This window comes from Diplotaxodon limnothrissa, linkage group LG19 (assembly GCF_057381915.1).
Source record: "Diplotaxodon limnothrissa isolate DT_005_m linkage group LG19, D_limnothrissa_male_GT1.1, whole genome shotgun sequence".
Taxonomy (NCBI): Eukaryota; Metazoa; Chordata; class Actinopteri; order Cichliformes; family Cichlidae; genus Diplotaxodon; species Diplotaxodon limnothrissa.
Window position 1 is genome coordinate 21,518,565 of NC_140614.1, and position 24,726 is coordinate 21,543,290.

General features: G+C 41.0%; 2 protein-coding genes across 2 annotated transcripts; one reads left to right on the top strand and one right to left on the bottom strand.

Moving 5' to 3' along the window:
* Positions 1 to 155: 155 nt before the first annotated feature.
* On the top strand, positions 156 to 12,651 carry hltf (helicase-like transcription factor). The gene is made up of 25 exons (XM_085379227.1): positions 156 to 230; positions 530 to 732; positions 864 to 1,030; positions 1,414 to 1,556; positions 1,651 to 1,736; positions 1,946 to 2,017; positions 2,253 to 2,444; positions 2,547 to 2,621; positions 2,715 to 2,775; positions 2,847 to 2,901; positions 3,640 to 3,707; positions 3,813 to 3,860; positions 4,282 to 4,392; positions 4,515 to 4,606; positions 4,721 to 4,864; positions 5,030 to 5,162; positions 5,695 to 5,830; positions 6,408 to 6,587; positions 6,759 to 6,874; positions 7,228 to 7,412; positions 7,529 to 7,651; positions 8,102 to 8,214; positions 9,293 to 9,473; positions 11,915 to 11,995; positions 12,145 to 12,651. The coding sequence occupies exons 2-25, from the start codon at positions 532 to 534 to the stop codon at positions 12,286 to 12,288; spliced, it is 2,907 nt and encodes a 968-aa protein (XP_085235353.1). The 5' UTR covers positions 156 to 230; positions 530 to 531; the 3' UTR covers positions 12,289 to 12,651.
* A 462-nt stretch (positions 12,652 to 13,113) lies between these two features.
* Positions 13,114 to 24,025, bottom strand: gyg1a (glycogenin 1a). Its single transcript, XM_085342377.1, has 7 exons — positions 23,884 to 24,025; positions 20,416 to 20,551; positions 20,158 to 20,332; positions 19,840 to 20,002; positions 18,508 to 18,634; positions 16,624 to 16,858; positions 13,114 to 15,336 (listed from the first exon to the last, which is right to left on the bottom strand). The coding sequence occupies exons 1-7, from the start codon at positions 24,023 to 24,025 to the stop codon at positions 15,166 to 15,168; spliced, it is 1,149 nt and encodes a 382-aa protein (XP_085198503.1). The 3' UTR covers positions 13,114 to 15,165.
* Between the last annotated feature and the right edge of the window lie 701 nt (positions 24,026 to 24,726).

Here is a 24,726-nt window from a genome sequence, read left to right on the forward strand (position 1 = left end):
TTACAACTCATTTGATGACTAAACGTGAATGCTCTCATATAAAAATGTCTATTTATTGGGCGATCTTTTTAAACGAAATAATAATTTATTTTGAAAATTAGTACCGGATGTTATAGAGCAACTAAATCCGTTTTTACTTTTTGAATAAGCAGCGGATGAAAGTAGCTCAAACGTCAACAAAATACGTCAAAAACAACAAACTACAGTCTTCGCCGAGAGGAAGTTAAACAGTATGAACGATTTGTTTCATGTCGACACTCTGTAACAGTCTTTTATTTGTATGGACACACTACACATGCTAACTCTTAATAGCTTATAAGTCTGTGTGTAGGTATAGGTTGAGAAGCTAACTTTATTATATTGTTATTTATATTATAGTTTAATCCCACTGTTTACGTGCTATTTCTGCGTCTGCGTGTCTTCGAATTTAGAATGCGTATTTTCTGTCGTTACAGTCTGCAGCTTATCTTATCACATCAGTCCAGAGTACTCTGTTATCTAAACTCATGTTCTTTCATCTCTGCTGCAGTCATGCAGTTCAACCGCAGGTGGAAGTTTGGTTGGGGCAGGTTCAGTGAGGTGGACCTCTTCACAGATCGCCATGAATCCAATGCAGAGACTCTCTCACAGGCCATCAGAGCTGCAGCGTCTGAGGAGCCCGATGCAGACGGCAGCGTGCTGTTTGGTCAGCTCAAGGGAACCGTGGTCGGCCTCAGATATTACTCAGGGGTGGTGAGGATCAGTCAGGGTCTTTTTTTATTCCTCTAGTGGACAGAGGAGACAACACAGATCAGTTCTACCACACAGGTCAGAAACATGTGGAGAAACCTGAAAAGCAAAAGGTGTTTTTACTCTCTGGACAGGTGAACCAAGGGGAGATGGTCGGTTTAGTGCGGCAGCCTCAGAATCCATATGACCGCAACGCAGTGATGGTTGCCAACATTTACGGAAATCAAGTCGGACACATCAAGAAGGAGCTGGCAGCAGCAATGGCTTACATCATGGACAACAACTTAGCTAAAGTAGAAGGGTGAGCTGCTATGTGCCCGAAACTATTCTCCCTTTCAGAAAATAGGACTATCATTACTTGAACCCCTAAACAAAAGTACTCAGGTGTTGCAGACCACTAAAATCACATTATTAATCAAACCATTTACTCCTTTTTTTGTACATATATTCCTTATAGTGTACTGTTTTGGATAACAAATGTAGGATCCCTGGTTTGCTTCCAAGAGAAGAGACAAATCCCTTTGGGGTTGTGCAGGAAGGGCATCTTCCTGCAAAAATCTGCAAAACCAGACATGACATCGTCAAAGTGACATTGAGCTGAGGCGCATGTTCATTATTAGAGGATTAATGTTGGCAAATTGTAATTTCCTACATGTACTAGTACACTTCTCATTACTTTTTCAGGGTGGTATTCTCAGGGACGAAAAACACCTACACCATGCCGGTGATGCTGTCCTTCTGGGGGAAAGAAGAGAGTAAAAATTCTGTACTGGAACAAATGTCACGCCGAGGATATAAGCTGAACACAGAGGGAGGCAAACTGAAAGGTACGCCCTGCACAATCGCTGGACTTAATTTACTCAAATTTAATGTGTGTGTATGCTCGTGGTTCTTCATTTACCTGCATGCGTTGGATTTCAGGCGACAATCAGCAGTGGTATAATAGTCAAGATGCTCGGGCATTTTCATCCAAAAAAGGTGTGACCACTGCACTAACTGCCGACGAGGTAAATAAATTACATTAAACGTTTTAGTAGTACTCTGTAAGCCTTTATAGCTTATAATAAAATAATAATAATAATTATACATTTTATTTATAGGTCCGAAAACACTCAAGGACACCTTACAAGCAAATAAATAACAAACTCATGGGATGGACCAACATGTATCTGTGTTGAAAACAATGTTTTTTTACTTATATTTTTTTTCCTTTCAGCTAAAAAATGCATTTGATAACCTTTTCGAAGGGTTGATGGAGAGTAAGGATGGAGAGAAAGAAGCTGCTGTGGTAGGTACTTAATCTGTTTATCTGTTTTTATTTATTACCTGCTTTTGTCTGCAATATGTTTGTTTTTAAACTTCATAAACAACAGTTAAATGCAATGATTGAGATCCATTTATTTTTTTTATACTGGAGTTAAGGAAAGAGTTTTGTATTTCTCTCCAAGCTGTCACTACATTTTGCTTTTCTTTATATGGGAGTGCAGCTTTAGTGTTTAACATACAACCGTCTCTCTTTCCAGTCTGTGGCTACTCCCCTCCTGCTCCATCAGAAGCAGGCGCTGTCCTGGATGTGCGCTCGGGAAAACAAAGCTGCCCTGCCGCCGTTCTGGGAGAAGAGAGGCGAGCTATACTACAACACCCTCACGTGTTTCTCTGCCAAAGAGCTACCAGAGAGGGTTCGTGGAGGCATACTGGCAGATGACATGGGGCTGGTAGGTGACACACAGATAGACATATTAAACTGCACACATCACATGATCATATTCTAACAGCATCCACAGTCAGCGTATATTGCACTGTTTCCTTTCTTTTAGGGTAAAACACTGACTGTAATTGCACTGATTCTCACCAATTTTCACAAAGGAAAGCCGCTGCCTGTGGAGAAATGTGTAAGTAGGCGTGTGTTGCAGTCTTTTCAGGCAATATGCTTCATGAGTAACTTGTTTTCACCAATTACAAAATGTGTGTTTATATGTGTGCAGGTTGAGAAGGTTTTGCCCATTAAAGCTAAAACGACGTCACAAATGGCCCTAACACTGGAAGGTACTGAAAACTTTTAACACATTTTATGATTTTGTCGAAATTAAATAAAAGATGTGGTGTGTTTGCTTCAGGAAGCAGCAGTGCAGTTGGAGCTGGAGTGAGTGGCACATCAAGTGGTTCTAACCTGTGAGTGTATTATTGATGTACATTTCACTCAAATTATACAACCTCAATTCCAAAAAAGTTGGGACTCAGCGTAAAATACATGTCTCAAAAATAAACTGGGACAGTGGGACAGGGCCATGTTTACCACTGTGGAGCATCCCCTCTACAGAACTGTAAACATCCATACACCTTTCAAATTAATGATGCCTTTCCCAATGTGCACGCTTCCAATTCCACAGGCACTAAATCTTACCCAAGTCCATGCATTGATTATAGTGGGAAAATAATGTCTGTTTTAATGCAGTGCCAGCTGAGGACCCAAAGATCACAGACTTCAATAACGATTTTTAGCCTGTGCACAGAGATTTCTCCAGATTCTCTGAATTTTTTGATGATATTATGTACTGCAGATAATGAGGTATTTAAAGTCTTCACAATTTTGCATTGAGGAACACTATTTTGAAGTTGTTCCACAATTTGTAGACAGTTTTTACAGATTGGTGACCCTCTGCCTCCCTAAGATGCTCTTTTTATGCCCAGTCATGTTACTGATGTTTTGCTAATTAACATAATTAGCTGCTAAATATTCCCCCAGCTTTCTTTTTAGTACCACTTGCTTTTCCAGAGATTTGCAAGTCATTGCATTGTGTTTTTATATACATTTTACACAGTGTCACAACCTTTTTGGAATTGGGAATCTATTTTCTGCACTATTATATTCTGTGTTAGCTCATGACCCAATTCCCCTGTGTGAATCAGTACCCAGGAGGAGGTGATCTGTGTTGATGAACCACATGCAGTGAAGGCAGCAGATAAGTCAGAGAAAAGTAAGAATTGTCATCTCCACATGTTTATTTTAAAACTTTTGTTTGTGCATTTGTGACTCACTTGCATTTTTAACCTGACTTAACCTTAACCTGACCACTTAACAGGTAAGAGCAAAGAGAAGATGAAAGCAACCAAGAGAAAACCAAGCAAAGGTATAACTGTAACCTGTAGAACTGTGTACTTGTGATGTGGCTCAGGAGGTATAGAACATCATCTGCTAATTGGAAAGTTGGTGGTTCGATCTATGGCTGCTCCAGTCTGCATGCAAAATTATCCTTGGTGTAGATACTGAACTCCAAGATACACAGATTTACAGACAGTGTATGTGAATCTGTGCAATGAGTGTGAATGTACGATAGAAAGAACTTTGGTAGAATGAATGGGCGAATGAGGCATGTTGTATAACTGTGAGTGCTCAGATAGAGTAGAAAAATGCTTTAAAAGAACCAGTCCATTTACTGGTGAGAAAGTAGATGCATGATTGCACTGAACTGATTTCTTGTTTTGCTTCTAAACACTCTTAATAATCATTTCTTGTGAGTAAAATTATTGACTTGTATGCTCTTGGTGCAGAGGGATCGGTGTTGTTTGAGGATCTGGACTTTGCTGCTGCTCTGAGTGGCTCAACATCTGGCACAGGCTCAAAGAAGAAGAAAACAGACAAGAAGTCCAGTCTCACTCAGAGTGAGTTCCAACAGTGCATTTTTATTGAGTGTTTTATGTTTCTGTTTCTGTTTAAAGAAATAGAACTTGGACAGTCATTTAATATTTGATTTGGGCTTCTTTTTATTTTTTTACATGTGCAGTTGCTGAATCCTCCATCGCTGAAAGCCCAGATGACTTAAAAGCAAGAACAACTCTCATCATCTGCCCCCTCTCTGTGCTCAGTAACTGGCTGGTAAGAAGGCACACTTTGAAAGAACTGTATTTTTGCATGCCATAATAATTGGCTACAATTAAAGTTAAGAAATGTGTAGTTTTTTTCATCATTTTCCTCTCTTCTTTTATGCAGGACCAGTTTGAGCAGCACATGGACCCTAATGTGAAGCTGAATGTGTATTTGTATTACGGTCCAGAGAGAAACAGGAGTAAAAAGTTTCTGTCCTCTCAGGATGTGGTGATCACCACGTACAATGTCCTCTCTTCTGATTTTGGGGTGAGTATATACACAAATGTGTTGCAGTGTGGACTGAAATATTCACACAAATTAAAACTGAAGATAATCCAGCCATTGGGTACATTTTTTTAAATAATTCATAAGTAACTGGACTGGATTTTTCTCCTAGGAGATCCCTAATGTACTATAATGATTTCCTTTCAGAATAAGAGTCCCCTCCATGGGATCAGCTGGCTGAGGGTTGTGCTAGATGAGGGACACATCATAAGAAACCCAAATGCACAGATGAGTAAAGCTGTACTTGACCTGAAAGCTCAGAGACGCTGGATTCTTTCAGGTATCCCATATCTAAATACACACACAGATTTCAATAGATGACAGCGATGGTATTGCAGGGTTTCTACCGGTCATTTAAAAGTCTGAAATGAAACTCAAGGAGATACAAGTTTTAAAATATTTAATATTTTCTGTAAATTTGTTATAGGTATAACATTTGAAGATGAACTGTTTCAGACTCATAAAAATATAAACTTTGTTAAACCAGTTTTTAAAGTGTCTACTTGCATTTATTTGTAATGCATTTATTTTAATGTGTATTTTTGTAGACTGGCACAGTAGACAGCTCTAAACTAATACCATAATTGTGACTATTCTGTGCTGTTTCATTAGCGTCTTCATCTACAGAATGAAAATAACAGAAATTATGGTAATTTCTGTTACATCACAGAATGATATTGGTTTGATAGATCTTAATACCACAACTGTAAATACCCAAATAAACAAATCCTCGACGACATCACAGTACGCCATTATGTTTTTTGAATATGTAGTAAACAGGCACACTCATTCCTCTTCCTCCTTCTCTTCAGGTACTCCCATCCAGAACAGTGTGAGGGATCTGTGGATGCTGGTGGCCTTCTTGGGTCTGAAGCCCTTTGATACGAGAGAGTGGTGGAACAGAGTGATCCAGAGACCCGTTACGCAAGGAGACAGGGCCGGCCTGCAGTGAGTGCTCAGAGAGCCTTTAACTTCTAGACTGCAGCACCGCATCAATCCTGCAGAGGGTGCCATTCACTTAAGAGTAGCAATAATCTTTCTGTTTAAAGCCTATTTGCTTTGCTTGCGTCTCCTTACTTTAATTTTAATATTGTTTGTGTTCCCTACTCCTTGCTCATTGTTGCATTTCTTGACTTTTAAAGTTTTTCTTTGTCTAAAAAAAAGCTTAAAGCTCCAGGGTCTAATCTCTTGTACAGAGAGCCTCGTATCCAAGTTTTTAATCAGAATCACTTTGCCAGAATCACTTTCACGTTACTGTGAAAGATCCACGACAGACCTGACCACTCGTTCATGCTTTTCAGCATACTTTTACTATAGCTCTGCAGCTCACTGCTGGACATATACCAACAACAGTCACTCAGCACAGACTTTAAGCCGGCCTGGCGTGATTGCGGTTGCCATGCAGGTGCGCCCGCCTCCCCTGCAGTGGCACCGCAGATCATGCCCCGCATTTTATGTGAGGGTATGATAAAGTTGTTTTTTGTTTTTTACAGTATTAGTCTGTGATACTTGCTACTGTGTGCAGACACCTTCAGACACTAGTGAAGTGCATCACCCTGAGACGGACCAAGAACAGTGAGGTGAACGGGCGGCCTCTGGTGTCACTGCCTGAGAAGAAAGTCTACGTGGAGCAGGTAGAGCTCAGCCAACCAGAAAGGGAGGAGTACGAGCTGGCACGCACTGAAGGAAAAAACACCATTGGCAGGTACGTGTGGAGCGTGTCAGTGTACTTGCGCAAGCATGCTTGAGAGTGACGAGTGTTTTTGCTAAGACAGAAAGTACCTGTGTGAGATTATTTGACGGGACATGTGACTGTTGATTCATCCATTCATGTCAAATGTTATAATAAAATACGATTTTACGTTCATTTTTGCAGATATGTAGCTGAAGGTACAGTCTTGAGGAATTATGCTGATGTGCTTGCCATTCTCATGAGGCTCCGACAGCACTGCTGCCACCCTGACCTGCTGGCAAAGATGTCCTCAGATTTAGGTAAAATCTGAAATTTGTGAATTAACGAGATCAAAACTTTTGAAAACACCCGATGATCAACCTTATCAATGAGGAAACTCATTAGTGGGGATTTTGTTGTTTTTTGCTTGATAATTAGGATGTTTTTTACTTTGTTCTGCTGCTATCTTGAGCTCTAACGTGTTGAGTTAAAATATAAAGATACTTTAGGCAAACAGTTGACTTTGCTGGTAAAACCTTTTTCTTAACACTACCTGTTCTGAGATAATCAGTCAAACAAGTACTTGTATAATACAAACATTAGAAATGTTTCTCCTTTTTCCAATTACTTCGTTTGCTTATTTCTTTCCCTCCTCATCACTTTCTGGCTTTAGGTGCTGCAGCAACACCGGCAGAGCTGCGGGAGCATCTCATAGAAAAGCTGCGGTTGGTGCTGGCCAGCGGCTCTGATGAGGAGTGCTCCGTGTGTCTGGACTCGGTCCGTCTGCCCGTCATTACACACTGCGCCCACGTATACTGCCGGCCATGCATCGCACAGGTCATCAGCACTTCGGGACAGGTATATGTGCATCAGGCATTTGTAAATTAGCTGTCATTCTACATAAAACAAATACATATTCAGTTTAATTTAAATTCATATTCCTCTCTTTGCTGATGCTCCATATGTTGGCACAGGAGGTGGCGCACTGTCCTCTGTGTCGAGGTGAAATCAAGACCAGTGAACTGGTGGAGTTTCCACAAGAGGAAATGGAAGAAGAGAATATTACAAAGCCTGAGAGGTGGAGGACAAGCTCAAAGGTACTCACTTTAAGTAGGAGAAAATAACAAACACACTCAGTAGACCCTAAAACAGGAGCCATCCCTTAAGCTTAATTTTCAACACATGGTAAAGCTTCAGCTAGTCTTCGCTTGCTTTTGGTACTGGGTACTTTTATATCAAACAGAACATGAACACAAACACTGGAATATAACCAAGGTTAAGGTTTTTCTGATTCTCAGCATGTGGCTGTTCATCACACCTTGTGTCATTAAGCCCATGGTGCACACATGGAAACTCAAGTGACTGCTAATCTCTAAGCAATCAGTGGTCTGATATTTTGTATATAATAGAGCAGATTAGTTCTCTTTCACAACTTTAGCTGAGGTGGTGCCAAAAACTTAAAGCAAGCAGGTAGCTCCACGGTTTTGATTTGGCAGGGGTGGAAAATGGGTTTGTTCTGTGCCGTGTGAAAATCTGTGTGTTTGCAGGTGCAAGCGCTCATGGGAAATCTGCTCAGGTTGCGATCTAAAGACAGCAGCATAAAGTGTTTGGTCATCTCTCAGTTTACACGCTTCCTCACCATCCTGGAGACTCCACTCAGGTAAACAACACTAAGATCATAGATTCAGGATTTGCAGTGATTGCTGTGGCTTTGATGGAGGACGGCAAGACAATAATGACGTAAGCAGTATGAGTGACAGATGGGATTAAGTTGGAGAGGGGCTTACATCAGGGATCAGCACTGAGCGCCATCTTGTTTGTTTGGTGATGAGCAGGTTGACAGATGAGATCAGGCGGGAGTATCCGTGGACTATGATGTTTGGACATTGTGATCTTAAGTGAGAGCAGGTAGCTGGTGGATTGAAAGTCAATGGAAGCAAAAAAGAATACATGTTCGTATTCTCGTATTAGAGGGAGGCTGGAGGAATGGTGAAGATGCAAGGAGCAGAGGTAGTAAAGATGGATGAGTTTAAATACCTGGGATCAACCCTCCACATCAACGCACTGCACATAAGAGAGTGTAAGAGTGAAAACAGTAGTGAGACATGCTTTAATGTATGGTTTGGTGACATTGGTACTAACAAAAAGCAGTAGGCTGAGCTAAAAAATGCCAAGATTTATATTGGCAGTGACCATAATGAACAAGAAATGGTTATATGAGAGCAGTTTGGAGACAAAGTTAGAGAAGTACAGTTCAGGTACTTTGGACATGTAGCTTAGTGGAGGGTTAGTGGATAAATTAAACAAAGGATGATGGATATGGAAGCAGGAAGAAAAAAGGAAGACCTGCAGAGGACATGCAGAGAGTTGGTGTGACAGAAGAGGATGCTGGGGTAGGATGAAAATGAGGCGGATGATCTGCTGTGGCGACCCCTAAAGGGAGCAGCCGAAACAAAAAGGAGTAGGAGCAGCTGTGGCTTTGATGACCAGGGAAAAAATACAGTGCAATAAATAAAATTTATGAAGGAAGCTCTAAATGTGTCTTCTATTTCAGTAAAATTCAGCTAATCATTTCAGTTACTTTTACTATTATTAATGATTGCTTTAAAGCCTATTGATTTATCTGCTACAAGACAGAAACTAGCACTGAAAACATACAGACTGTGGTGTAAATGTAATTGATTGTATTAAATATTTTTATTTGATTGGTCATCATGGAAGTGTTTCCTCCTCACCAGAGAGCATGGCTTCAGTTTTGTGCGTTTGGACGGCACCATGACCCAGAAGAAAAGGACTCAAGTCATCCAGGAGTTTCAGAGCTCAGCGGCCGACAGCCCCACCATCATGCTCCTGTCACTCAAAGCCGGAGGAGTGGGGCTTAACTTGACCGCTGCCTCTCACGTTTTTCTCATGGACCCCGTAAGTACAAAGCCTGGTGGAAGCAGACATTCAACCACATAGGTTGGTGGCCAAAGACTAAGTTATGTAACAAATTGATAACATCTAGGAATCATGTTATCAAAGATTGAGATTTTCTTTGGTGTATGTAGTGGAGGTAGACTGACTGGAATAGGCGAGGAACAGGTCTCTGAACATTAATTAAAGTTTGTTAATCTTTTTTTAATCATTAAAAAAAATGAAAGGAAAAAAGAAAACAACACAAATACCATACATGGCTGTGTGACTAGGTCAGGACTTGGGCTCTTATCTCATAACTAAACTGATAGAACTGGTATGCATCAGGATCTGGCTTGCTTTACCACCTAAGGATAATGTTGAGGTAATGCTCACCGGTCATTACTTGTGCAGATGCCAACACTGTGCCACAATCATGTATATTCACACCGGATGGATGCTTGACTCACTGAAGTTTATTAATGATCAGTTCTGCTGCTTAAAATAATCATTAGTTAACTGAAATAAAGTGATGGTAGATTTTCTGCAGAACATCTGATCTAGCAGGAGGGACTATGCGCTTACCTGCTGCTCCTTGGCAGGTAGCTCCATGCCCTCCTGGGTTTTAATTGCACCTTAGAACACATATGCATCAACACTACAATGAGCGGGTGGAGGGAGGTTTGGAGTCTTCTCCCACCCCCATTCTCTGCGGCCTGCTGGAGCGGGAGGGCTAGTAGGAGGAGTTGGCCGTCCGACTGCGGTCTGGGGTGTGGGGCCTCCCTGCTGCTGCGGAGTCTGGGTGGTCTGCCTCTCCCCACCGCAGGGAAAAGGGTAACACCACCTGGGTCTGGGTGCAATTCCCCCCTCCAGGGGCAAGGGTACCTAGACCCGGTTTGTAGAGTACGCTTGGGGAGTGTGATTGTGTGTACAGCGTCTCTTTATGTCTGTCTCCACGTTGGTTGAGTGTGGAGTGAGTGCATATGAGAGCATGAGGGTGGGAATGGATGTTTGTGTCTGTGTGTGCCTGTATGTCTGTGTCTATATGTCAGGTTGGGTATCAGACGCCACCTCTCTGGGGACACCTCAGGCCCTCCAAGGTTTGGAGGCCTATCTCCACCCACCACCACTTCCCCTGCCGGTGGCGGACTCCCTCAGGTGTCGGTGTGTTGGTGGTTCTTTGTGTCTGGGGGTGGGCGTCCGGGTACACACCGGCTCACTCCTTGGCGGCCGCTTGTCGGGGCCTGGGGCCTGGGGCTCGCTCGGGCCCCTTTGGAGGTGGGGTGCCCCCGGCCTCTCGGCCTGGGGCTCGGTCACTCAGGCACAGCTGGGGGCCGGCGGAGCTCACGGGCGCGTCACTGCAACTCCCCCTGACTTCTGCTCCGCGGCTGCTGGGCGAGCCCTCATCTGGGACTCTCCTCAGCTCTTACTGGAACAGTGGCGCGGCTGCCCCTCTGTTGGTCTTCCATGGTCTCTTGTGTTCTGGGGGCCTCTGGATGTCTGGAGTTTTGATCTCCTCCATACCCGCTTCACACCCTGGAGGACGGGGCTGTGGCCCCCCCACACTCCCTAGCAGATCATTACATGGAGAAACCTTTGGAATGCAAGCATGCTGATCCACACAGGTATGCACACATGGGTATTCACAGACGCGGACTAAAGCTTTCTTGGCTGCTACCTCAAAGCACACTGTGCGCTGTCTATCTTGCGTGCTGCACAATATCGTTTATTATTTAGTAAATATTGATATCTATGACTAGCTAGTTTATTGTGATGGTGCTTTGTTTTCTCTATTATTATGTTGCTCTTTGTTGTTTGCTGTCTCCTCTGTTTGTTTTTTTTGTTTGTTTGTTTTTTTTTTTTTTTTTTTTTTTCTCCATACAGGTGACCCAGGAGTTCTTTTTTTTTTTTCTCTCTCTCTTCCCCCCCCTTCTCACCGTCTCTTCTCCCCTTTGGTTTTCTTTCTTTCTCTCATTCATTCCCCCTGTCCTATTTATTAAAAAAAAAAAAAAAAAAAAAAAAAAAAAATGACAAAGGATGAACTGAAGCTCTGCCATCACGTAATGTCGCATACTGCTGTTTCTGATGTCATTTAGAAAAAAAAAAAAAAAAGAACATCTGATCTTTTTCAGCTGTTGCAGCGGGGAATCCCTGTGGCTGCATTGATGTTTCACAGACTGACCTACTTGCACATTTGTACCTCCAGCCTAGCCCAGCAAGCTGCATTGGTTGCACCGATGTAGCTAGCAATGTCATGGGGGTTGCATCACAAGTCAAAATGGCATCAGAGTGCACCACTACTCAGCATTCATTACATCCCGTTAGATGTTTGTGCACAAGGATGACAAAGACGATCTCTAAGGATCTCGAATCTCGAAATCTATCTTGTCATAGAAGGTTTTCAGGAATAAATATTGCATATTTTCAGTTACCGTGAACTCTCTCTCTCTGTGTTTGTGTCTTAGGCATGGAACCCAGCTACTGAAGAGCAGTGCATTGACCGCTGCCACCGTTTAGGCCAGAAAAGGAAAGTTGTAGTCACTAAGGTCAGTAATTTGGCTCTCACTATTTATAGTATTGGAAAGACATATTTTGCTTTTTTCTGATTAGTGATTTTTTTTTTTTAATTAAAAAAAAGATGCTAGATTACTAGAGAACTAATCATGTGACCATGTTTGTGTTTTTTTTGCTGCAGTTCATTGTGAAGGATTCAGTGGAGGAGAATATGGTGAAGATCCAGAGGAAGAAACAGGACCTGATGGAGAAGGCATTCGGATCCACCAACACTGACAGGAAGACATCTCGCATCGATGACATCGTAGCTCTGATGGAGCTGTAGACGTCTGGTACTGGACTTGAACTGAAGCGTTAACACGAGTTACAAACAATGATTTGCATTTGAACCGTAACCATCAGTTATTGTGTATTCGTTCGCCATGGTCAGGCATAGTTTCTGTTGATGATAAATGTGCTCAACGGTTTTTAAGTCACCATTTTGATACAAAGATGCAGGACGTACCACTTGGCAAGCATTCATATTATTCAGCTGTGATGTTTAGCAACTGCTACTCTTGATTTACATGTTTTAACAAGCCAATACTGTGCTGATTACTGGAAGCGGCTGATAAAGAGATTAAGGTTAATAATTAAAGGAGGTGAAGGTTGGACAAACCTAACTACCTTGTAACAGTTAACTTTTCAGTTTTCCCCATGCAAAACTGAACAGTTGTGAGAGTGTTTTTTTTTATGACTCTAAAATTAAAGAAATGCACATGACTGATGTAGTACATCTGTATCTGCTATATATAACTAAATACAACAGCTTCCAGATGTTAAATGAAAACTTAAATGAAGAAAAAAGGATCTGTGACACATCTGTTGTCACACCACGTAAAAGAAAAGTAGAACAAATGATGGCAGCATGTTCAGTAAACGTCTGAACCATCTAACCAACCTCTAAAATGGATTGGTTTCCAAAATAAAATGCAGCTTTAAATAGTTTCCAAATCTCTTAGTCAATATAAAACCAGACATTTTGGCTGTTTACACTTGATTCTCCACAGCCTTGACATTTGACAGAAATCAAATAGCACAGTTGCAGCACGACATCCAATAACAAGTACAGTAAAAATTAAACAACACAAGAGGTGGATTAAAGGTGGGTTTTTTTTGTTTTTTTTATTTGAGCTTTCAGAGGGATGTACAGCTAACAGCTGGGAAACAGGACAGATGTGCACTAACTCACAACCTAGAAAGCTACATATGGACTTCTCCCATAACCTTGCCAGCTTGTTTTAGGAGTGTTTTACAGCTGTGGGTAACAGTTTTGAGGGGCACTCGGCAGGATTGAAGCAAAGAGGGTATTGGCAACAGCAAGGGATGGAGTCAACGTTCAATCTGTTGTGCCACTAGCAGCAGTTACAGTAAGTGAGGTTTTGTAAACAGTGAACAGCAATAAGGCAGCTGGTTACACTACAGAAAGGAAGTAAAGAAGTTAAACCCAGTTAATGGCACAGACGCACTGATGCAAGTTTGACAGGGACGTACATGCAGGAGACGGATGGACGGTAACAGATGTCTGACGAGTGCGCTGTGGTTCAATCCCACGAAAACACAAGACAAACCTGACTGTTAACAAGATGTGGGTGGAAGCACCTCATTACTGATCCATGTTTTAACTCTGTGCCATGCAAATACAACACAACACGTCTTGCTCTAATACGATACCAGACAACACAAAGCTGAAGTCACAGGGAGCTGGTGAGTGTCAGAGGCACAGACAGGAACGCTCATCTGTGCACTCCAGTGAGGTGAACTGTCATGTAAAGCGGGATTTTAATAACTGTCTGCATATCTGCTTTAAAGTGGTTTAGACATAGAGGTTTATTGCCAGTAGGATAGATGGAAAAATCCTGAAGCGACTGCATTTCTGCTGAGCTGCTCAGATTTTCCAAAGATCAGGAAGACTCGGAACTGTGAGTCCGTTTTCAACAGGTGCACTTAAAAGGAACAGACATTTTAGGAAGTAGCTACAGCTTTTTTCTTTCTTGTCAAGAGTTTGGTGAGAGGATTTGCTCCACACAGCTGGATAACCTCGCTTAGCATGAAGACTCGAACTGCAGAAACAGCCAGAGCACAACTGACCAACCAGCACCTGGAGGTCCATCGATTGCAGTTCATTTTCTCATCATAAAATTCATCTGTGAACGCTAAAGAAAAAATAAAAATCAGCGTTTATGTATATATGTGGCTCAAGGTGCTTGGCCAAGAAAATTGATACGTTACAGGTTATAAAACAGAACCGTTGTTTCTTTACACTTCTGCTTTTGTAGGGAGTTTCCAATCAATCGCTAGTCTTTGTTAACTTTGGACACAGACTAGCAGCTTCCACTCAATATTTTTGACCTCGATACATCACTTGGCGATTGGGTCACATAACCTTGGGCAGGGAAATAGGATGGAAAAGAAAGTTAAAATTTAATTTAATTTTTTTTTTAATTTCAGTTGTAAAAAGCATCTCCAAAGATATTATATACAAATTAATACATGTTCAGTCTCTACCCAGACTTTTAAAATGTTTGCATGGGGTGAAGCTGATGTCCACAACCTCTGTCTTTCATTGCTAATGTAAGGGATTAGTGAAAATACTGGATTAAGCTTTGTTTTTTTCAACATAACAAATACTCCATTATACTACTATACTGTAATACTCCAGATAGACAATACACATCTCTAGGATTCTTTAAAATATCTCTCTCTACATATTTTTTGTACCGTTAGCAATGCAACTAAATTACATCTCAGAATATACACAGCACTTAATAACGGGATAATAACGACTATTTGCAGTCTCTGTGCTAAGGGAGTTAGTTGGTCAGCTGCTGCTATAGCTTCACACTTACTATAAAACCATGTGAATCTTCTCCCCTAACTCTCAGCAAGAAAGTAATTTATCCTAAAATGTCCAATTTTTCCTTTAAGAGGAAAAAAAAGTGGAAGGTGGAGTGCATGGGAATTTTGTTTTAGTCACACTTAACCCTCTGCACACTAACAGGATGCAGAGGTGGAGACCGAAATTTGCTCAGAAGCATTCATCCAGTCACCTGCCAATCAAGCCCCTGTGATTCACTGAGTGGTGGTTTACACTCCCACCTTCCACCCCCACCCAACCTCACAGAGCTTCAACTAGTGTCCGTCACGCTCCCTCGGTCGCCCACTACTTTAGGAAAGAGTTAAGTTTTTCCTCGATGTTGGCAAACGAGTCGTCACCCATGTAGTCGATCTGGCCCGCTTCCCAACGCTGCTTCCGCTCCGACGATGAAATCTTCTGAGGCACAGAAGGAGGAGAGGACACCGACTCCTCTCTTACATCCTCGTGAAGCTTACCCTGCATGACATGGAGAGTGAATGAATGAATCATCAAGTGAAACTAGAGCAATACTTTATAAGGACTGCTTTCCTCAAGCCCGGCCATGCTCCGCTGGAATTACCGCACAGAGGAATTTGCTCTTTTCTGGCCTTGAGACACGTTTGGTACGTGCAGGCATTTCTTAAGGACAGTAAAAATATAAACGAGACATTTTGCAGGAGATAAGAGTAGCACTATTTTCTGAGATAATTTATCATAACACTATAAAAATAAACAGTTCTAGATGCTGGATGTGCACTTAATAAACTGCATCAGGTGGAAGAATCAGGTAGAATTTATAACTTAAACAAATATTTTAATACCAGAAGTTGTTTCCTGATTCACAACAGTCTCAAATCAGTTTATTCCCCTTAATTTAGTTTTTTTGTTTGTTTTTTTTACACATCATAATCCTTTCAGACTATCATACTCATAGATATACAATTATGAGTATGAAGAGAAAAATCTTCAAATATCAAACTTTAAACATGCATTCTAATCACTTTTTTAGTGAGATTTCTTGATACTGTCATTAATGCAGCTGGATCAAAAATTATGTCGAATTTCTACTCATCATTTAAAGTCTTCTATAAAAATGCCAAATAAAAGAGATCCGAGTCCAGATCTAAAGAACTACACCACTATAGTCTTAAAAAGTTAGTCATAGCAAATGGAAAATTACGTTTCTCCTCCTGCTTGTCTGTATAAACATGTAAGTGTGACACAACATGGCACAGTTTCAGGCTGTTAGGCAAAGCCACAGGCTTTTGGCAGCGCTCCTTTGTGACAGAGCTATTTCACTACAGTGCTGTGACTTACAGACTGCACGACAACTTCCTGCTATTCTGTGTTAAACAGTTGAAGGTCCCAGCACGGCTCACTGATGACAGTAAGCTATTCATGCAGTTGTGGCACTGCTGAGAGGAATGACACTAGCGACAGACATCGTCTGGTGCTGAGGAATGTGGAACCAATCAGCTCTTATTTACTATCACTATTATGACTAAACCTAGCATTTTAAATGCAGCTTTACAAGAAATTGAAACAATTTAAAGATTTGGTAATTGCTCAACATGACGGAATTTCACACTTAAAAGATATGTGCAATATAAAGAAGAGTTGCTATGCAATTAGAAGTTTTGAAACAGTCAGGAAATGCTGATTATGCAACATGCTACAACACCTAAAATCACATACATTCATAGTCATTAATGTTTCATCACATTCCCACCAGCCACACCCGAGACCCACAAACCGTTAACATACCTCATCGCTCTGCTCTATAAAGCCGCTGAGGAAGGGAGTGTCTCCGTAGGCCTTCTGCAGTAAAGGCAGCACAGATTTGGTGTACACCTGCCACCACATCAGCAGATAGTCAGGGTGCAGCACGCAGGGGTCAAGTGAGGACTGACCTTTGACCTCGCCACTCTGAGCATCGTAGGAGTAGTTCCACGGTTTCACTTTGCCCAGGAAGTGCACCACCTTCGCACCTTGGCCGTACCTGTGCAAACAAACAGAAGACCGTGAGAGGGGGAAAGGAGAGCGAGAGAAACATGCAGTGAGAGGGCTCTAAACACTTCATCCATCCATCCATTCTCTTCCACTTATTCTTGGGAGTGCTGGAGACTATCCCAGTTGGGATGGAGTGTTGTGAGAGATCAGTAGTCTAACACAGAGAGACAGACAACCGTTGACACTCACATTCACACCTATGTCCAAATTAGAATGTTGCACCAAATTTGCAACACACAAACTACAGTTTACAGCATGAGATTATTTCCTGTCAATTCTGGAAATGACCAGAATGCACAAGATTACAGATGAGTACATCAGAGGAACAGCTCGAAATTAGAGAGGCATGTGCAGATGAGGGATAGTGGCTATACTGGACAAAGGATGATGGATATGGAGCTGCAATGCAGGAGGTAAAGAGGAAAATCTAAAAAGGAGTTAATGGATATAGTGAAGGAGGACATGCAGAGAATTGGTGTGGGAGAAGAGGATGCTAGGGATAAGATGTGGTGAACATAGAAACTGTGGCTTTGCTGACAAAGAAGGGGGACAAGAAGAAGACATTTATTTTGAAGGGCTGAATTAAAATTATCACTGTACTTTTGTCCAGAGAATTTGTGAACTCCAGTAGGATTTTTTAAAAGTGGGAATGATCCAGTTTAGTCATACTGCAAACCAGTTTGAGACAACCTCCATTTCTTTCTCTTTCTTTCTTTCTTTCTTTCTTTCTTTCTTTCTTTCTTTCTTTCTTTCTTTCTTTCTAACTATTTGGACATGAACACAGCTTTGCTTCTGTGTATTGCTTCAACAGTGGTTTTGAAATGAAGCAATGAAGAAGTGACTTAAGGGTGCTCTTAATTCACTTTTCTTAAATTCAAGAGAAAAAAGTCCCTAATTATTTTCACAAGTTTAAAAGTCATTAAGCAACAGACTGACAGTTAGCTGTTCATGTAAACTCTCAACAGGGACCTAAAAAGTGAAAAAACATTATTGTAATCAGACCTCCTGATAGTGGAAACTCTAGAAGAGGAGAAAAAAATTGACTTGGATGAAAACAGGAGAAATATCAAGCAATGAGAGGGTTTACCCCAAGATTCAAACCAGCATGATGGAGTTATGTCGTGTTAGGACATCTATGGCTGCTAATAGAACTAGATGTTTATTGATGATGTGACTGCTGATCAAAGAATGACCAATGGATTCTAAAGTGTGTACTTAAAAAGCTGCATGACACACATCCTGCAACGGTTTCTTGCCACATTCCTATAAAACTCTACTAAACAGCAATTACATTTGTAAATCCAAAGATATGAATCATGACGACACACTACATCCACCGATCTCCTCCAAAAGGACACATACGGTTCCGATTTAAATAAAACGGCATATATAGCTGCTCTAGTTCCTCTTATTCGAGCCAGGTTTTGGTAAAACTAGCGATCTGTTTCAGTGGCTTCTTGTAATTTAACCCCCAACCACTGACACACACACAAACACAAGACCTTTGAACTGACCTTGATGAAGTTTTATGTCACCTTAACCACATAATGAGTGCATTGAGTATTTCCTCACATGTTCACATCTACTAGTTTCTGCAGTTTTCAAAGAGAAACTGTGCGCATGTGCTTGCATACTAACTGTTTGAAAGCCGGTAGGTAGGAGTAGATGGCAATGCTGCTGAGGTTGTAGATAAAGGGGAGGTGTTTGGAAATATCTGCCGTCGCCCAGGTGTTAAAGTAACTGTTGAGAACTCCCTGATCCCCACCTGAAGACAAAGACAAGCAGACAAGCATTATCAAATACACTTCACGATATAACGCTTTTAATTTAGTGTCTTTCTAATAAAGGATAAAGATGTTATTCAGTTTTTGGCATTTTCACCTCATCTGACCGCTCTTCTCTCACTGCTGTAATCCACACACACACACACACACACACACACACACACACACACTATGGTAGATACAAGAATACCCACCACCATTGCATTCTGTACATTCCCACAGGCTGTGTCCTATCTGACATGTAAAAATAGAAGCTGAAAGGGTGTGCTGACAACGCTGTGGGAAGATACAATGAGTAACAACATATGGCAAAAGCTTTTTTAGATTTCTATGATTTAGCTATTTACTGAGTCACAGAATCAATTCTGATCATAGAAGTAGCTTTGATCTTTCGTCCACTTGATTTCTTTTTGTTTTTAATTGATTTGGGAATTGCTTTGGTTGCTACCTTAGCTAAATCATTGATTTTGATATGGGACTTCCTGAAACGACATAGTAAAATAAAAGTAAAAAGGTTAACAAAAATCTCTTCGAACTTAAACTATGCTGAAAACACTTATTCTGGTGCCATTTTCCATCACGTTCATACACTGTCCAAATAGTGGACAGTGTACGCAAACAGTTTATTCAGATACTCAAACTTGTTTATTCAAAGAAACCCTCTGCAACGAGTCATTCTGCGGACAGATAAGTCTGAGTTCCTATTACTTTTGAGAGGTGAGAGTGTTTAGTGTTCACACTAAATACCACCAGCCATTCCCACAAAAGGCTGCCTACAAGGCCACTAAGGAGACATTTGGAAACCACTTTTCACTGAAAAATATAAATATTTTTCTCCATCATGGTGCCAGGAACAGTGATCTCAACCATATAAGTTGTTAACAGCTACTCGATATATTGCAGCAGTGATTTATACAGATATTCATGATTCCCAGAGATTTACTTCAGGAATGGCTTCCTTTTGCTTGATGAGCATATAACTACAGCAATGAGGAAATAGCTCTCGTCACCTTTACTGTTGTTATAATTTGCAGATGAGCAGGTTAAATAATGGAAATTGTAAACTTTTTATCTGCAGTTTAGCTGTTAGAGTTTAAGCACGATAAGACAAGAAGGACCACAGCTGGCCCTTACTTTTCACTGTAGACGATATTATGTTTGGATGTATTTACACAGATTCACTTGCCATCAAAGCTGCCATTTTCACCACAGAATGTGATGAGCTTCTCGTGGGTCTCATTGGATGGTCTGAAGACAAATACCCCAGAGTTGAAACAATCTGGCCAACCAGGATCTGGAGCAGCAGATAACTCCTCTCTCTCAAAGAGTTCATCTATGTTGGACAGCACCTGAATGCATAAATATAGCTGTATTAAGAATCATTTATAAAAACGGGAGAGGTTCGACAAGGAAAGTATTTTAGATGTCCACTGTGTCTTTACATCGCTACAAAAAAGAGCCAGTGCTGTGTGGTTTTTGTGCTGTTAACAGATCTCTTTCTCACCAGTGTGTCAGCGTCCATGAACACACACTTGCTGTACTGCGTGAGCGTCCAGCAGTGCAGTTTGGTGAACGTCACCCCCAGGTCCGGACGCTTCATCAAGGCCAGATGAGCTGAATCGCCTGAATCCATCACGTCCACCATATGCACCTCATCAAAAATGGAGCGCAGCACATCTCTATAGAGCAGACGGTATGATTTACATCAGCATGTATGTCACCTCTTATCCTCCGGTAATGGCTAAACAGCTGATGCTGTTACCTGCAAGGTTCTGCAACATGTGGCCCCACGAGAGCGACCAGCTTCCTGGTTGTGTTGTGGCTTCGTAACGACTGGCCGAGGACCATCGCTCCCTTTGCATAGCTGTCATTTGTGGCCAGTGTCACAAAAGCTTGGTCTGTTTGCGGAAACACACACATTCACACACTGAGCCAGAAGAATAATGCATCATAACATTACTGCCATAACTTCATGTGTCTTTCAGTCACAGGCTAAAAACCTTTATACATTCCGACAACTTTAAATATGAATGTCTTCAATACCATCTTTCTGCAAAAAGACAGGAAAAAGTGCATTTTACTATGTCAACAGCAGGTCCCACAGGTCTTTTCATTCAACTCTGTATTAAATTAAGTAAGAGGTGAATTATCCTTGAAGACTGCATTTGATTTCGTTTTATTTTCTTTAGTTTCTTAAGATTCTGTTTTCTTTTTTAGTGAAGGCCTTAAAAAGCTGCCCTTTTCACCACAACATTTACATAAATGTATATAAAAAGTATTACTGCTAATAGAAGCAGTATTACTAATTTTGAGTAAAACCAACTAAACCCGTGGCCCCGCTTCCACTTTTCCTCTAAAGCAGACATCAATTGAAGCCTCATGATCCCCTTCTGCAATTACGGTAATCTCCTGCATCAATACAATTCATTTTATCGAATTTTATTCATCCTAAAACCAGTTATGCAAAGGTCAGCGTATGATGAGTCCCTAGAGCATAAATTAGCAACCACAGGGGGCAAGCAATGTTGAGTGAAAGCAGGCCTGGAGCCAGCTGAGAGCATTTATCAAGCTGAACGTATGAGCTGTCGGGGGGCTTCTGGGAAACCTGACCCACGTGGCTGTGTTGTACAGTTGCTAAGATCTTATTCAAGGAATTCTAAGCGGACTGTTTCAGCGTACAAGAAAGGCTTCTCTCACCTACAGGGCAGTACAGGAAGCATGTGTTGCATTCTCACAGGGTTAAACGTGGCTACATGAAGCCTCGTGACCTCTAGGTATGATGTGAAGAATGGTGATTACCCAGTTCAAAATGTGAAGTCTGCTCAAAAGCCTCCTTTGTTTACGAAAATCACATTTGTCTTTATTTGATATAAACTAATCAGAACTGTTGCAATCAATGTGCAATGATTATATTAGATGAAAACAAGTATGGCTTGTAACTAACAGTGAAGTGTTCCAATGTTTTTCTTGTGTTTATATTTGTAAGTTTCCTTTAATTGTGGAACTTTGTTTTGTAATTGGTGGTAGCGGAAGTAACGTGCAGCACGGACTGAGTTTGTGGTGACACTAGAGCAGAGAAGCATGGCGCTCTGTGAGTTCAGCTGCATCGTCCTACTGCTTTAAACTGGACTTAAGTTTTAAAGAACACATAAGTTAAGTTAAGTTAAATTAAACCCAATCGTGGACTCACCGTTGAGAGGAGTAGCGGCTCGCGCGAAGAACGGACTTTCTCCCGTTTGGCTACAGCAGGCAATGAGGTGTGTTCAGGGTGCCTCTGTTAATTTCAGTTTCAATGAAAGTGCCATAAAAGGGCATTTATGTGTCTATACCTTTATTGTTTGGATTTACTGTGATAAGAGTTATTGTAAACATGTTGCTTATTGCAATCGTTTTCTTTGGGTAGTTCTCACGATGATGATGATGATGACGACGCTGAGTGATCTTGTCGCCGAACATTGAATAAATCATCTGTAAACAAGAACTTGTCCGCGTGGTGGCTAACGGGAGCTACATGGCTTTCTTTTAAAGAACACGTGATCCCAAACCTTTGTGTTGCAGTTGCTTGTTTCATGAGTAACCTGTACTGGAAGCAGACAATTGCATACATATGTAACTGTTAGTGTTACAGTGTTGTACACACATTATAATAGTAATTATATAACTATATGGTCCATATTAAATCGTTAGCCACATTAAGACTTTCACAGTAACACACAGAGAGACACTAAAGATGTTTTAGTGTACTGACAGGAAGGGGGAGGGGACAACTTCAAGCCTACATACAGCAGCGCACGTCCACATTGAGAGTTTACTGAACAAAAACAGGAAGTTAACAATGTATTTCTAAAAAAATAAAAGCACACGTAAGACGCTGAGGGATAAAGTCTAGAGAAAATTGTTACCTGTTTGAGTAGAGGGGAGGGCAAGCCACAAAACAATCAAAAACAGACTGAAAAGGTTTACACGGCTTCTAAACAAGTATTACATTTTGCTGTGCACACTGATTTTTACTGAAAAAGAAAAAAATATATCTAAAAATGCAAAAAGCAGATTTGCAGATCAAAACTTGTTCAGTTTTCTGGCTATAGACTAATCACTGCATGGATACAGCCTCATGCTTCTCTACAAGTAGTTGTACAAACTTTTGGTGAAAAATAAAATACCAAAACCACTCACATTTGTGTACTGTAAATATGCCACCAGCTGGCTTTCAGTCTTGGTCCTAGGCTCATCCAACTCACTACAGTTTGTATGATGAAATCATGACTGTGGGTGAGGTAACACAGGGAATTCCCACATGCCCACCCTGTGAAATCCAGATGTACTTATCAGCTATGGGCATACTAATTAACACTAATAAACATCCATGTAAGACTAAAAATGTTAGCTGATAGGGAGCAACTACAGTAGTAATTGTATTTAAGGCTATATTTTGGTCTAAGCACCTCACGTCTCAGTATTCAATATCCTTATATTTATGCTGCTTGTATATATAAAGTAGCATAACTTTGAAGACCGATTGTTTTTAAATGACTTTAAAATTACAGTAAAGCAATAATGAAAAAACTGCAGGTGTCTCATCTTTTTAAGAATCCTTTTCATGCCTTACTGAGGCATATGTACAAATTTATGTGGCGTTTGAATGAGTCAATAAATTCAACAGTAAGAGCTTTGACTGTTATAACACGTGGTGACACAAGGTACACCTCCCGCTTTTCTAAACATTGTAACAAGTGTCTGCATATTTTGTGATAGTTTCGTCTGCTTGAAGTTTTTGGGTTGGTTTTTTTTTTTTTATATGGACTAATGTTGCCTGAAATAAAGGTGAATTAAAAAAACAACAACAACAACAACGGTTTGTTAGATCCGTAGTTGTTTGTACGTTTGTACCTTTTTAATCGCTTAAAACTACTCCGATTTTGAAGCTTGTGACCGGATGTGCTGCTTTTCACCATCGCCAGCTTTACTTTGGTCCAAACCTCTGCAGAAACTCATCAAAGCAACTCTATGACTACACAACCATTTAAACCACTAAATCGCAACTTCTGTGCACCACATGAGCGTGGGAGCGGGTGCTGCAGCCACTCTAAAGCCCCAGAGTTTGACAAGTACGCGTTGATATTTCGGAGGATGCATGCAGTTCGTGCAGCTCAGCTCCGGACCGGTCCGATGCGGTGCGACCGGGTTCCGATGTCAGTGTAACGTCTGAGAGAGTCGGCCAGTCCCTTACCCGACATGGTGTGCTTAGGAGGGTCCACCCAAGGGTCGGGGGTCGTGATGGGGAAGACGAAGGGCTTGCACTGCGAAGGGCAGAAGCGCAGCAGCTGGGAGCAGTCTAACACAGGAATTAAGCCCCACATTTTCCGGGTCATGTGACCACTGACAGCCGACACGGCCCCCTACGTTTGTCTCTTTCCGTAAAACTTTATTTGTGATGGTCTTCATCACAGACAAAAGCCATCTTTTAAATTTTTTTTAAATCAGTTAGGTAATTAAGGATGGGTAAAAGCACAGCGCCATTAGTATAAAAATAGATTACAAATTAACAGATTAATAAAGACTAGATTAGTGTGTACTTAACAGTATTCTGTTGTTTAGGTCATTATAAGGGTCATATTTTATTTATTTTTTGTAAAAAATAAAAAATGTATGAACTATTAATATAATAATAATTAAACGGAAATGCGTTATTAGCTAAAGTACGAATACAGCACGCTGATTTTTCCCGATGTTGAGTTACGTTTTTTCATATGTTTAAAATAAAAATGAAATTAGAGAATTCATTTTAAAAAAATCAAATTAAATGGGGCAAACTATATAAAGTTTACAGTCTGACATTAATATGCAAAGGTGAAAGTGTAAGTCCCAAACATCATAAGTATTCCCATATGTCATCCTAAAGGAAAATTTAGCGTCCGTTGTCATGGAAACGATGACGCTGCAGTCCTTCGGGTGATGTCCATGGAAGAGCACCACTTTCACTTTGACATAATGACACCATTATACTCCCCTGCTGAGGTTATAAATGGGAACTGGCTTTAGTCGAAGGGCAGAGTTATTTCTGCCGAAATTC